Source organism: Cynara cardunculus (genome assembly GCF_001531365.2).
Source record: "Cynara cardunculus var. scolymus isolate 2C chromosome LG 10, CcrdV1, whole genome shotgun sequence".
Taxonomy (NCBI): domain Eukaryota; kingdom Viridiplantae; phylum Streptophyta; class Magnoliopsida; order Asterales; family Asteraceae; genus Cynara; species Cynara cardunculus.
The window spans coordinates 9761358-9776050 of record NC_037537.1 but is presented as its reverse complement, the minus strand read 5'-3'; the positions used below and the strand labels follow the sequence as shown (position 1 = coordinate 9776050).

The 14693-nt window shown below is 33.7% G+C and overlaps 1 protein-coding gene across 1 annotated transcript; it reads left to right on the top strand.

The window, feature by feature from the left end:
- The first annotated feature begins 1195 nt into the window (after positions 1 to 1195).
- Positions 1196 to 7448, top strand: LOC112519242 (protein RETICULATA-RELATED 4, chloroplastic-like). The gene is made up of 8 exons (XM_025127261.1): positions 1196 to 1779; positions 3553 to 3621; positions 3796 to 3927; positions 4216 to 4269; positions 4350 to 4394; positions 5552 to 5694; positions 7016 to 7141; positions 7241 to 7448. Exons 1-8 carry the CDS (start codon positions 1249 to 1251, stop codon positions 7287 to 7289), a joined length of 1149 nt encoding a protein of 382 aa, XP_024983029.1. The 5' UTR covers positions 1196 to 1248; the 3' UTR covers positions 7290 to 7448.
- The last annotated feature ends 7245 nt before the right edge of the window (positions 7449 to 14693 follow it).

The window sequence follows — 14693 nt, the reverse complement described above, 5'->3', positions numbered from 1 at the left end:
TTGTCAATAAGATGAACATATTTGAATCTTCATGTCATTATTAGATGAAGATCAATTTGAGATATTGTAGGATTTGTAACTTCCAATTAAAATATTTGGGAGTTACATAAGAATGACTAATGACCTAAATACCCTTATCATTAATATGTAAGTTACATTTTAACCAAACCCAAAGATGCAACATTATTGGTTGATGTGGGTTAGCAAAGTTTGCACAAAATATTGGGTTAGTATTTGAACCACCCTCTATATAGGTGTGTGTGTATATATATATATATATATATATATATAAAATAATGATAATTAATAATATAAACATATTATTAAATCAATTTGATGTTTTATAGATTTTAGGGATAACACAATTTCTAACATCCCTATTAAGAGGTGCCATTAGCATTCTCTATTTACAATTAACTAGAAGGGTACTCGTACAATACAACGAGATACATCTTAATTTTAGTGTTTCGTGTTTTCTTTTTAGTCGATATTATAATACGGTTTTATGTACTTTTGAGAAAGTGATAATGTTTTTATGTTTGAATAAAATATAAATACGATGATATTATAAAAATAAAAAAATATTGCTATTAGTATCAAACTAACTATTTAAATTTTTTCCTTTTTTTGTGTATTTCTTTAATTCATTTTTTTATTTTTTGTTTAATAATATAATTTTTTATAAAGATAATAATTAAATATTTGATTAAAACTCAATGATTATCTTAATTATATTTTAATTTTTTTATATTTAAAAAACAAAATGTTTATCTTTTATTTAATTATATTTATTTGAAATTAGTTACACGAGTTTAAATATGAAGCTTTAATAAATTGTACTTACACACAATATATTTATAATATTGAATTTTAAGTAATATGCATCAATAAACAGTATTTTATACATAAAAAATGATTTTTAAATTTTTTTATCAAATATTTTATAATATAATATAAACAGGTTTGATGTTTTTAATAATATACAGTTTTTTCTAGTTGGCTTGTAATGTAGATTATTGTGTAAATATCTTTAAGAAAATGATAACGATATAACATGAATCGTTGATTTCTATTTTTGTTGTTGGAATCTTTATTTATGTGGTTTAAAGCAGAGGAGGGTAAACGTCGACGGTTGACCAGAAAAGATGATGATCACTCAGATGGAGGAGCAATGGGGGTTATGTTCCATTTGCATATACCCACACTCTCATTCTCACTCTCTCTCTCTTCGCAACAAAGAGGAGAGAGATGGCAGTCACCACCATTAGATCTTTCACTCTCCAATCACCGAACAACCACCATCGCTGCCGTCACAGCAATAGCCGCCACCTCACCACTCCCCTCAATCTCAAAATTGTCACCCATACCCACAAAACCCATCTCTCATTTACCCTTAATAAGCTCCACAACCGTCTTCCTCCACTAACCCGATCATATTCCGGTGGGAATGGCGACGATGGTGTTGGAGGTGGAGGTGGAGGTGGAGGGGGAGGAGGAGGAGAAGATGGCGATGATGATGCAGGAGAGAAAAATAAAGCCGAGGCATTTCTTGCATTAGCTGAGGCTGGGAGATCTTTGGAAAGTATCCCGAAAGACATTGCGGCATCGATCGATGCGGGAAAGATACCTGGATCGATAGTGAAAAGGTATTTGGAATTGGAGAAGTCGGCTGTGTTTCGTTGGTTGCTTCAATTTGGTGGGTTTAAGGAAAGATTGCTTGCTGATGATCTTTTCTTGACTAAAGTTGGAATAGAATGTGGTGTTGGCATCTTCACTAAGGTTTGTTCATCTTCTTTCTGTCTTGCAAATTGGTTAAATGATTAAATTTGTTATTCTAAATTGCTGAGATTGTTTCATTTTCTTGCGGATCTTCTTGATTAGTTTTTGGTCATGAAAAGCTTATGTAGATCTAATATCTTTAACATAATACCTAGATAAAACTACACAAACCAATTCCTTGTAGAATATAGTGGAGGTATTTTTGACATTTGAAGTCAAATGGGCTATCTTTTTTCAAGTAAGAAAGTTAAAAATATCTTTTCTTTTTCGAAGACCATCATTTTCAAGTTCATATCATTTGTCACAAAATTCTAGTTTATAACAAATTTGAAGCTGAAAAAAGTAGTCCATTTGATGAGAAGCTAGATGCTCCACATATTTATGTGCTAGAAAAGATGAATTCAGATATCAGTATAAGATTGTTATGTATATTGGTGTGTGGGTACTTTGCGGTATAGTCCTTGTTCGGTTATCTATCAATGTTGAAGCTTTAGGACGCAAACAATAGAAGTGTAGCAGGGAAAATATCTACATATGGTTTCTAAGAGTTGGCTGTTGAAATCATGAAGCAATAATGTACGTAGGTCATGTGCCATATTGAACACCTAATCACATGTCAAAAAGCAAGGTTATGTTTTTGGCATTCGAGTTCTTTGTTGACTAACCTTGCAGTATGCTTGTTATTTTTGGGAGATCTTTTTTGAATTATAATGAATGGACACTCTTTCAAGACTAGGGATGTTGATTTGACACCTTGGTTATGCAATTTCTGTATTTGCTTATATTCATATTGTTGTTGCTTACTCTTATCTAGGTTTTCAAAATATAGCATATCTGTCTCTCTCTCTTTCTACTTTTTTTGATCTTGTCGACTATTATATAGCTTTTCAACTTTTAGCATATATGTTTTCTCCCTTTCACACACATTTACCCTTCTACTCTTTATATTGGTCAGGTCTGTCTACATCTTACCCACCCGGACTCCACCCCTGGGTGGGATATACTGAGCTCGCTTGGTTCGGTTTGGAATTTTAGTAGAAAGTAGAATCAACACGGTTGCTTAAGAAACAGTCTTCTTAGAGCATTTGTGTGTATATGTTGACAGTTGACTGCGCAATCAAAGGGAAATTTGTTTTATTTACTTTCTGGAGAAGAAGCTGAATATCTTTTGTTGCAACTCAACCTTTGTGTGTGATCCATTTCTTACTTCTTCTATTCTCAGTAATAAAATGGTAGATGAATCATTATGTCATAATATAGTGTATAAAAATGTGGGAGATGGTTTTCAAGGGATGCCGCAGGATGAACAGTGCTTATGGAAGAGTCTCCTGCCTGACTAGCCCTTTGTAGGTCTACCAAGTGGCCCCCAAAAATTATGCATGACGAGTCCTCTACCACAAGCAATATTCGTTTTAAGGTATCCCTTAAAAACCACGAGCCATACAGCATGTGTATAATGTCTATATTCATGTCAGCCTTGGGTTCCTTTCGGAGCTCATCTATGGAGAAAGATTCTCCAACTTTCTTGGATGCTTCCACTTAAGTTCTGATTACGTATTAATAATTCAATGTACCTTGTAATTGGGTAGAGCTTAATTTCTAATATCATTTGTACATGTGTTTGCACTTGAACCTGCCAGATGCAAGAGCGATATTTTTCAGTTCTTTTTTCTGCTTTCGTTCTTGTTTCTGTTTTTCCCTTTTCCCGTATTCTATCTACATTCTTCATCCTGATGTGGGTTTTTTCCCCTTGACACTCTGGTGGTCTTATAGAGTGCTGCAGAATTGGAAAAGCGAAGGGAAAACTTTACCAAGGAGCTGGATTTTGTTTTTGCTGATGTGGTATGGCTTCTCACCTATAAATGCTTCAGATTACTCTTGCTGTTAATTTTCATATCTTTAGAGGATATCTCTGATCTTTTTAATTAACAGTTTATACGTTTGGCAGAACTTTCTTTGTCGGTTGTTAATTCTTGAAAAACTACAACCAACAATGCTAATAGAAGTTTGTTTCAGATAATGGCTATAATTGCCGATTTCATGCTTGTGTGGCTTCCTGCTCCTACTGTTTCTCTTAGATCACCAATTGCAATCAATGCTGGACGAGTTGCCAAGTTCTTCTCTGGATGCCCTGATAATGCATTTCAGGTGATTGCTCAAACAAATAAACTTGATTTGTTTTTTTTTTTTGCACAACAAAAAGACTCCACCTTTGGCTTTTGGAACCTAGTGGTTTTCAAGATTTAAGTTGTTTTAGAAATTTATAATCTTGATTGTAATTTCTATACCTTTTTTTTTGTCATAATTTGTCTGTATGTAGTACTTTGTATATAGCTTCACATAGCTATCATATATCTCTCTCTTTTGAACTATATTAACTCATATAACCAACTTTTATCTTGATATTTTACTTGAGTATTTTACCCCCATATGCAGGTTGCTCTGGCTGGTACATCCTATTCATTCTTGCAGAGAATTGGTGCCATAGTGGTATGTTTGTAGTATGGCATTTATGGTATCGATTCTTTCTGAGTTATGAAGCTTTAAATCCTTTCATCTGGGTTTTGTAGCGTAATGGGGCCAAGCTGTTTGCTGTTGGGACTGGTGCATCTCTTGTAAGTGAACATTGTAAATATGGGTGCCTTCTATGATAAGAGTCCTATACTTTCAGGTGTCTGTTGTTCATAACTTATATCCCAAGTAGGGGTGTTTTAGTCATTTTCTTTTGCTGCAATTTATGCTTTTTTTTCAAGAGAACTATTTCTTTCTCCTCCATGATGTTAGCAGAACATTTTGTTTGGATTTTTCCATGTCTTGTTACTATGTTTTATTTGTTGCAGAATTGATCTTCTTCATTTGGCCATCAACTAACTCACAGCAAAGCTATTATCTACCACTTCTGTTTTCTACAGTCCAAAGCCGTATATACTTTTTTTACTGTAGAAAAGCTGATGTTTGACTTCAGAAAATCAAGTGAACTATTTTCCAATATCAAAATTATTGTTTATAAACTTTATTGAGAAATTTTGATACCACATTTGTCTTTATTACAAAGACTACTGTCTGGAAAAGGTTAGTGGTAGGCTGAAAACACAATCCATATTTGTTGCATTTGACAATTACTAGGGTTAATATGGATAGTGAAAATTGACAATGTAGCTAACTATTTAGAATGGAGGGAGTCCATGATGTGCGTTTGGTATGCAAACAGGACTGGACATGCGAGAGTGAGGTAGGTGGGTGAAAGAATTGTGGAAGGTTTTAGGGCTTTAATCTGACATGGGTAGTTTTGGTAATTTACCAATCTTGTTTCATCACCCTGATTTTTGTTCCACCTATTTTGGTGGGGAAAAAAATGCATTTTTGTCCCACTCAGTCCTGTCTTATCCCTATCTAATGTCACGCCAAACATGGAACAACAAATTTTTAATCTGTCATGTCCCGTCCTTTCCCACATACCAAGCGCACCATAAAAGTTTTGGCATAGGACTTATCCACGAAGCCCATAGTGAAAGAACCAACCAAATTCAAATTACATAACAGATATTCAACTCTATTTTTCTTTTCTTGGTGGGGCCGTGGGGGGTGCAGGCTTAACAATAGGTTTCTCGATGCGCTAATATTGATTAATAAATTATCACTTGGTACCGGTTTTGACATTTTGAACTTCATTATCATGATTGATAGCGGTTGTAGTAATAGATACTTTAAATTTCTGGATTCTTTCGGAATATAATTTTGGTAGCGTATGCTGATGGATTATATATATCAGGTTGGGACAGGTATAACAAATGGGCTGATTAATGCAAGGAAGGCCATTGACAAATCTTTTGCTGTTGAAGCCGAGGAGGACATTCCCATTTTGTCAACTAGTGTCGCTTATGGTGTCTATATGGCAGTTTCTAGCAACCTTAGGTATGTTCATCTATTACTGTTTTCTTTAACTTATCTGCTATATTAATTCTTATAGATCTTTCGCTCATTACCTGATGTTAATTTCAGTTGCTTAGAAAGATAACTGCTAAAGTAAAATCATCGTAGTATTTGAATGATTGCCGATCGTACCCACTTCGAGTTCTTCTTTGTGTATGCTGGTTCATGAACCGGGCTTGAACTTGGGCTTGTTGGTGACTAATTCCTTACCTAATGACGTCGTTTCATTAAAGTAAAAAATTAGGTTTGAACTGGATGGAGAACAGTTCTTTCGCTATAACTAGAACAGAGTAAAAAATTACCTTTGGATCTTCCATGGTCTCCAAAATGTCAAAGTATTGATAGATGGATGGCCAAATGGGAGGTCGGGTGGTTGGATTGAAAGCCTAATCCTGTATGTGTTCCTAAGAAAAGGAATTTGTCCATTTTTCGGGGTCTCAAAAGAGCGTAAGTAAAACAAATGCTTTTATAGCTTCCAAGATGCATGGAACCGTAAATGGCCTCCTAGTTCACCCTTTGCACCAAATCTGATTCATAATCATCCTGAATGAATCCTAAAACCATCTTGTATTCAGTTGATATAATGGCTAATATTACTTTAGTGTATTTGTTGTAATGTTAGGCATTAACATTGATAATGCTGTAAGGTTATGGTTTGTTTGTGAAGACGTAATGCATCAGCAAATCTGTAGGGTTAAGTTATATATTTCATTTTTTTCCTTGTTGGGTTATGGTCTATCCAAAGTACCTCATTTCGGATAGAGGGGGTACCATGAAGGTAGGGTGATTTGGGATATATACTTGCGTATAAGGACCTGTGTCCATCCATGTGTGACGTAGATGACTTCCCGGTTACACCAGGGATCAACCTCTTTGCGGTAATTTCGGATAAGATCTCTCATGGGATCAAGGCGAGTGTACATTATTTACTGACGACATTGCAAGAGAGAGGTGAATGTTAGATTGAAGCAAATGGTACCCCGAAAGAACAGTTTCAAGTATTTAGATCGAAGATTCCATTAAGAGGGAGAGGATTAGGAAGACGTTGTGGGGTTCGGTTAGGAGGGTAGAAGGTGGGGCGTGGGCGGGGGGAAGGTAGAGTATCGACCCATAGGAGGGATTCTTTGGAGTGTTTCATGTGCTTTTTAGCTTGGGTTTTCTGGCTTAATCGGCTCTGTCTTAATACAACTCCAAGCACAAAGGTTAACGCTAATTTCTTACTCTTGCCACTCCGTTTGTCTCCTAGTTGTTTTATTTAATTTCCATATATGTTGCGCGTGGTCTGAGTTCGTTCTTTTTACAGGTACCAAGTACTGGCAGGGGTGATTGAACAGCGAATGTTAGAACCACTTCTACACCAACATAAGCTCATCTTGAGTGCAGTCTGCTTTGCAGTCCGAACAGGCAACACGTTTCTAGGATCGTTAATGTAATAAAAATCCTTCAAATTAACGTCAAACATCATAATTAGATAAAACTTGTATCATCTTGGAAAATTTTCTAATTCTCTTGTTACGTTTGCTAACAGGTGGGTCGATTATGCACGTTGGGTTGGAATTCAAAAGATCCGAGAATGATCCGAGGATAATGTTGTTTTTGCTCTTCTGCTTGTTACATGGGAAAATAACCGATGGTTTGTCGTTTTGTTTGCCTTTCTACATTTGGTGATAAATGTACATTTGTTTGTAGAGTTCATGATTTACCTTTTGGTCTCAAGTTCCTCCCTACTTTTCGTTTTGTTTCACATGTTTTTGATAAAGTTTTTGAAACACTCGTGCGCCAGCTGGGAGTATCATGGAAACAATTGCTCTACTTTTTAAGTAGAGGTCAAGTTTGCATACATCTTTACCTTCCAGATGCTGTTTTGAAGTGGGATATACCAGTGTGTGTGGTTCTTTTAGGGGTTGTATTCATATGAGAAATCATAGTTCGACCTATAGGGGGATAAAGGGCCCTTTGGTACCGGATCCGAAGAAACTAGAATTGATGTGGTTGGACTAGGTACATTTTGATCCAAGAGGTGCTAAGGGACTGTTCACCAATATAAATTGGGTAAATGTTAACCTGGTAAAAGTACAGTCTTGATTAACACTAATCACTAATCAGTGCTCTAATATACGATCCCTCTCTTTTCCATAAAAATCACTTGGTTAGCGAAGGTTCATATAAGTTCAACATTTGCATGTATGCTAACATACAGATACACATCAAACACAAAATGTTAATATGTTTTAACTTATGTGAATCTCCGCTAACAAAGTGTGAACATACGAGAATTTAAATTAAGAGAGGGTTGAGTTCTTAATGAAAAGTTTATGTTTTTATAGTTTGAAATCAAAATTAAGGCATAAAAACAGTACAAGTCAAATCACGTTTGGATTTTGTCGGTTAAAATGTAAACAAATAACGACATACGTCATCATCTAGCTTCGATAAAAAAAAAAAAAAAAAAAGTGGTGGGACTGGTGTGAACAAAACACAAACGTGAGTCCAAAAGCATCACAACCATCGATTCCCAAGCTTGATGGGATTACGATTGTTTGTAACATCTTCAGATCTGGAAAGAGCGACTAATTTAACATTTATAATAGTTCATCAAACAAAGAATAAATCTTTTTCTATAAATCAATATTTAAATTATCTCGGATAGCAATTCTAGATTCAACATCAACGATTGATAAACCAAGCTTTACATGAAGACGAGGTTAAGGTCAAGTGTTACTAAAACCCAATAAAAGTCACTCTCTCCAAATACAGAAGACGTCGCCGAATAGCTAGATCCTTCTCGTTCTAACTAGCACTTAATTCATCATGGTGTCGCTAGTACCAAACTCCAACAACGATCTGTTGCACATGCCGACAAATCAAAATGGTTAGACTTAATGTCTACTGAGTTACAGTAGTTCATAAAACGGTAAACTGAAAGACTGCTGATTTAATTCATAATTTCATAAAAAAAATGTCTTAATCGCAAAAGCAACATCTTTCTGAAATCCACTGTTTTCTTAATGAAAACTCATTATCAAAACCCCCATTTATACGCAATCAAAACCCGATACCTACACGACCAAGAATAAGGTCCAAAGTTCAAATACCGAAAATATGAATGAAACTCAAGTATCCGAAAACAACTAAACATAAACAATAAACAACATCTGGAGCGTCAAACTGTGGATGTCCTTCATATCTGAAACTCACCTTTTGGTGACGGGGAAGACCCAATTCCATTAACGGTGATGGAACACAAAAGTAGGTCACTTATGGATTATACACCTTCATTAAGATCAACCTCTCAAGGTATATAGTATAATGAGTTAGCATGCCCAATAGTCCACACCTTATTGCCTATGAAGGCCCAATGCCTATTTCAAAGCAACAATACGGGAATGGCCATCCCAACTAAAACCAACTCCTATGCCTATGAATTCATTGCATTGCAGTCTAAATTACATGACTCTAAATGAATGATCACGCACTGAAAGCATGTAATATTTCAAATAAATATGTCATAGCTACATATAACTCCAAAGGTTCGACATAGAGGAAAATAAACTGGGAAAAAATCCTCAAAACTCACCTGAGTCAAAACCGAGTCAAAATCTCAACAACTTAAACGACTATTCAATAAAGTTCATCGTAAGCGGTAAAACGTATTTAACTAATGTTTATGCAAACACATGCTCCAAAAGTATGATTAACTCAAAAGCCCATCATCGGACAACAACCCTTCTTTTGGTAATGATGTTTTACCTCCTTCCGACTCTTTACTTCCTTCAACAACATTATCTAACACCCAATTTTTTTTAAAACATCAGTGAACGACCGAGGAAATGGTTGAGGAACGACCAAGAAAAGGGTCAAGGAACAACCAGGAAAATGGCAGGGTTGGTCGGCACACGGAATAATGTGACATGGGAACACGACTCGCGTGATACGGCTTGTGGCTGAGCTATGACATAAACCGCAAGAACTACTAATTTGAAAACAAATATGGAATTATACCGCATGGATTGGTAAGATAGTAATGCTATGGAATTTCAATGTAAGTTGAAAGTACCAGTCAATTCATAAATGAACATATTATTGACATGACTTATATGAATTAACAACAATTAAATAACCTTTTTTTGTACTATGCAACATGAATTGTTCATGAAATATTTGAGGTCAGTATCCAAAAGTAGAGGAAATTGCTCCCCTACATCTACATAGGCACATAATGAAGTGGTGCTCGAATCAAAACAAATTTGATTATGGGGTCTTCGTCACGTGGCACATGGAACATTACGTAGCGCAAGACATACAAAGATGGGATTATGGATTTTTAGTGAATTAGAAGTCGCGGAAACAAGAAATATATCGCCTGCGGTACAAGTATGCCACAAAGGTGTTGCTTTCAAAAAGAAATTTGCAAAGGAAAAGGGTGATTGATATCATAAGAAAGTGTGAACAAAATGGATAAAGATATGATATTAGTTGTTTTTGTACCTGTTCATATGTGAATTTATTATACTTCACATATAAACTATTTAATTGTTTCACATATGACCTATTTCAAATATGATATTAGTTGTTTTTGTACTTGTTCATATGTGAATCTATTATATTTCACATATGAGCTACTTACCTATTTCAATTATGATATTAGTTGTTTTTTTGCCTCCTCACATATGAACTTAAAGTATTCAAATATGATATTAGTTGTTTTTATACCTTTTCACATATAAATCTATTAATATCATATGAACTTATGGAATATCTTATGAATATATGAATTGACATATAATATCATTGGATTCACATATGATATTGGTTATTTTGTACAAGTTCATATATGGATCTATAAGTTCACATATGAACTATTTTCCTGATTCATGTATGAACTTATAGATTCACATATGATATCATAAGAAAGTATAAACTTAATGGATTAGAATATGATAATAGTTGTATTTATACCTCTTCATATGTGAATCTATTATACACACATACGTGAATTTATGAGTTTACATATTAACTATTTCAAATATGAGTTATTTATCTTATTCATATATGAACTTATGAATTAGTAACGCTCATAACAAGAAAAAGAATTAACATTTACTCCATTTATTCGTGAAAATAATTATCAACATATGAACTAATAAAATGTATCTATTCATCCACATTTTTCAATGGGCAATTAAATTGCGAGAATCATGATAGTCAATGTTTTGACAACTTCTACACAACCTCTTTGTCTTTTGATTATTTTTCACTGCTTTCTCCTCTGCACCGATCAAATGTTTTCCAGTTTCACAACCTTTGTTGCGTATGCCGGATGGTGGGTGAACATCAATTTTCTCTTGTTGGTTAACATTAAGGATATTTCTAATTTTTTCATTCTTCTTCCCTAATTTGGATTGGCATGGAGTATTAGTCTCTAACGCAACCCTCATATTGTGAATCTTGGCAGCAACCTCTTTAAACTTGTCCTTGTCATTGTTAAGACTCATCAATATATAATCCAAAGATGACTGTGCATCATAATTAATTCTTGCCACTTTGCCATTCGGGTCCATTGGTCTCCATGAAATTTGCCTTTGTTTTCGAGACATTCCTATGATTTTCATCAATAAGCATATGATTGTGCTTATTATCAAAATAATAAAGCTCATATGATGTTTTCTACTTTCAACACTTTGATGAACTGTATTAAAACTCCTTTTTTGTGGTTCCCTTTCTTTACTGCACACAACATATTTTATCTTCACAATATCATAATTGTTTGTGATGGTTGTCGAAAGTCTAACATCAAACCTAGCTTTCTCAACATACCATTCATACATTGAAATAACTTGCTGATAGGATTGAAAAAAGGTACCTATTCCTGGTCTCAATTCCAAATCTGCATTAGGGATCCAATACTTCAAACCACGGGATGATAGTATGACATTACAAACAGAAGATTCATATGCCAACGAATCATTTGGACCTATTACAAAAAAGAATGTTCACATATGATTATATTTCAAATACTATATCACATGTGCAGCATCGAATATGATAAGACATAATGCTACTAAGGGGTCGTTTATTAAATGCTTACACGGTAGGTGTTTACCGGGTAATTTTTCTCACCAGATAAACACAACAAGACCCAAGAATCTTACTCGGTAATAGTGATCATAAGAATAGAGAGTCTTACCCGGTAAGTGAGGGTAACGACTCTTACTCGGGTAAGTGTTTACCAAGTAAATTGTTGCATATCATTTCATTTTGATATACTACGATCTTATCCATAAAATAAATTATAGTGTTGACTTATAACGATAAACGCTTACCGGATAAGCATTTAGGTAAACAGCCCTAACTATAAATCTTGATGTATAGCTATTTATATATGAACTTAATTCACATATGAAATCCTACAAAATAGAATGAACAACTTCTTATAATTCAGATTCTACCGGTTTACATCATATAAATCCATTATGACAATTCAATTTCACAAATGAACTAATATTATAATGAACAAAATTTCACTTATGAAGAAAAAAATTATAAAGAATAAAAAGTGTGATTAAATAAACCAGTTCATATATAAATATATTTTGTAAATTCAAATTAATAAAAAAAATCATGAACATGATATTTATTGTTTTATAATGGTGTCAAGTTGATTTATGAACTAAAACATTTATCATGAACAAAAGATTCCAAGTCTGTTGTAAATTCAACACAAATCTTCACTTCATATATGAATCTATTTTGTAAATTCAAATTAACTAAAAATTATGAACAAAATGTCTTCTTTCCAAAATCAAGACAAATTCAGTTATGAACTAAAACAACTATCGTGAATAAAAGATTTACATTCTGCACACAAATCTTCAAGATTAATTAACTCAAATCAACATAATTATCTAAAGCTACCTTATTGAAAAATTAAGACATCAAAGCAACAAACAAAATATTTTCATCTTCAACAATCGCATTCTCCTCGTTCGATAATTCAACATTAACATCAAAATCGACATCTTGATCAACATTGCTTTCTGGATTCGTTATTGTAAGAATACACGATTTTGATCGATAAAGGATCAATAAAATTGATAATTTTTAAAACCTGGAATTGCGATATATGAACAAACAAAAGGAGAAAGAATCGCAGATTTGCTTGATTCTTTAGAATTGATAAAGTTTTACAGATTTTGGATTTGATCTACTTGATTCTAATACGGATTCGATTTGGTTAATTCTAATCTTTATTTGCAAATTACCATATTACCCTTCTTTTAAAAAATATAATCATTTGATCCAATGACTAGGATCACTTCTCTACTTCTCACACATTGAACACTTCTCATATATAATATATAGGGGGAAGATCAAATGTTAACCAACAATTTTGTGTTAACTTCGAAAACCATAGCAACCAATCAAATTTCATTCTTTTTGTAGGTTTATATCATGTTCATATTTTAATTACAAGGGTATTTCAGTAAATTGATTTGATATGTAACTCCCAAACAATTAATAAGGAGTTACAAATCATCAAATCCCAAAAAATATGCATTTATAATATTAATATTTTTATTTTTTTTAATATTGATCTTCAATGTTCATTGTTTTATCAGTATTTAATTCGCATAGAAAACACAGTAATAAAAATTTCCGGTATCGATCAAGCTAATATGGATAAACGCAATGGAAAATAAATCGACAACAGTGAGAAGATTAAAATGGTTTATGATGACAATCTGAGTTCAAGGCCGGGAATTGAAAAAATTAACCAAAGCGAATGTCTTGGTAATATATTTTTTATTTTTTTAGATTCGTTTTAATCGAAATTATGTTCATTACGATGTGTTGTGTTTTTTATAATTCATCTTGTATTGATAGCTTTTTTCTTTAATTATTAAAATACGTACCTAATTCACATGTTCAAATGGAAGTACATGCACGACCCATTTTCGTATTGTCAATTTGTCATATTACCAACTTTTATTAATCATGAACCATTGTGCTCATGTTACTTTCTATCATGTTGGGTCAGCAGACTCGGTGTTCCCTCGGCAGGTCAAATCCTCGTCCTTAAACCCACCGCTCTTGTAGCAATGCAAGAGCATCCCACATCGGTGAGGCTAGGGAGTCTTCTCTTCCTTATAAGGAAGTGGGAGTCTTCTCCTACCAGTGACGCGTTTTAGAAAACAAAACCGTGAGGGGTTGTTGCCGTGCGGGGAAACCCTGGGGCAGCCCAGAGCGGACAATATCACGTGGGCGGCTCCCTAGTGCAGTTACCGGTCCAACATATCATATGAACACAAGTGTTATTTTTTAAACTTGATACCAAATCTTTATATTTGTGTAAGTGTTTGCACCCGGTGTTCATAGCGTTGAGATTATGTGTTCATATATTTTATACGATATGAACAAGGGTGAACACGATATGAACAAGGGTGAACACGATATGAACAAGAGGTGAACACGATATGAACAAGGGGTGAACCTTAAACGGTGTGGATGCAATGCATGTATAAAACTCCAATTGACAAAGGATCGCTTCTGAATGTGTTTATAATGAAGAAACTATTGTTCACAAGCTGTTCATATCGTGTTCATACCTGTTTTTTTCTTTCGTGTAGCAGTTATTCTTATTATGTTCATATTGTGTTCATAAATGCTATGCAGTCCAAATTCATATATATGTCAAAATTTTGTTCGTATTTGACACAATGGTTCATATATTTATAGTTGTGTTCATATTGTTCTTACATTAACAAAAATAAATTAACAAAAAAATCATAGAATTTTTTTATTTTGTAACTCCCAATTAATTAATGATATGAGAGTTACATAATTTTTTTTACCTAAATACCCTTTTCAACTTTGTTCACTTATCTTTATGAAATTTTAAATTTAAAAAAATAAGTTTTTATCATGATTAATCACAACCGTTTATTGAAAAATTGGATGACCAAGATCGGTTAACAAAGTTA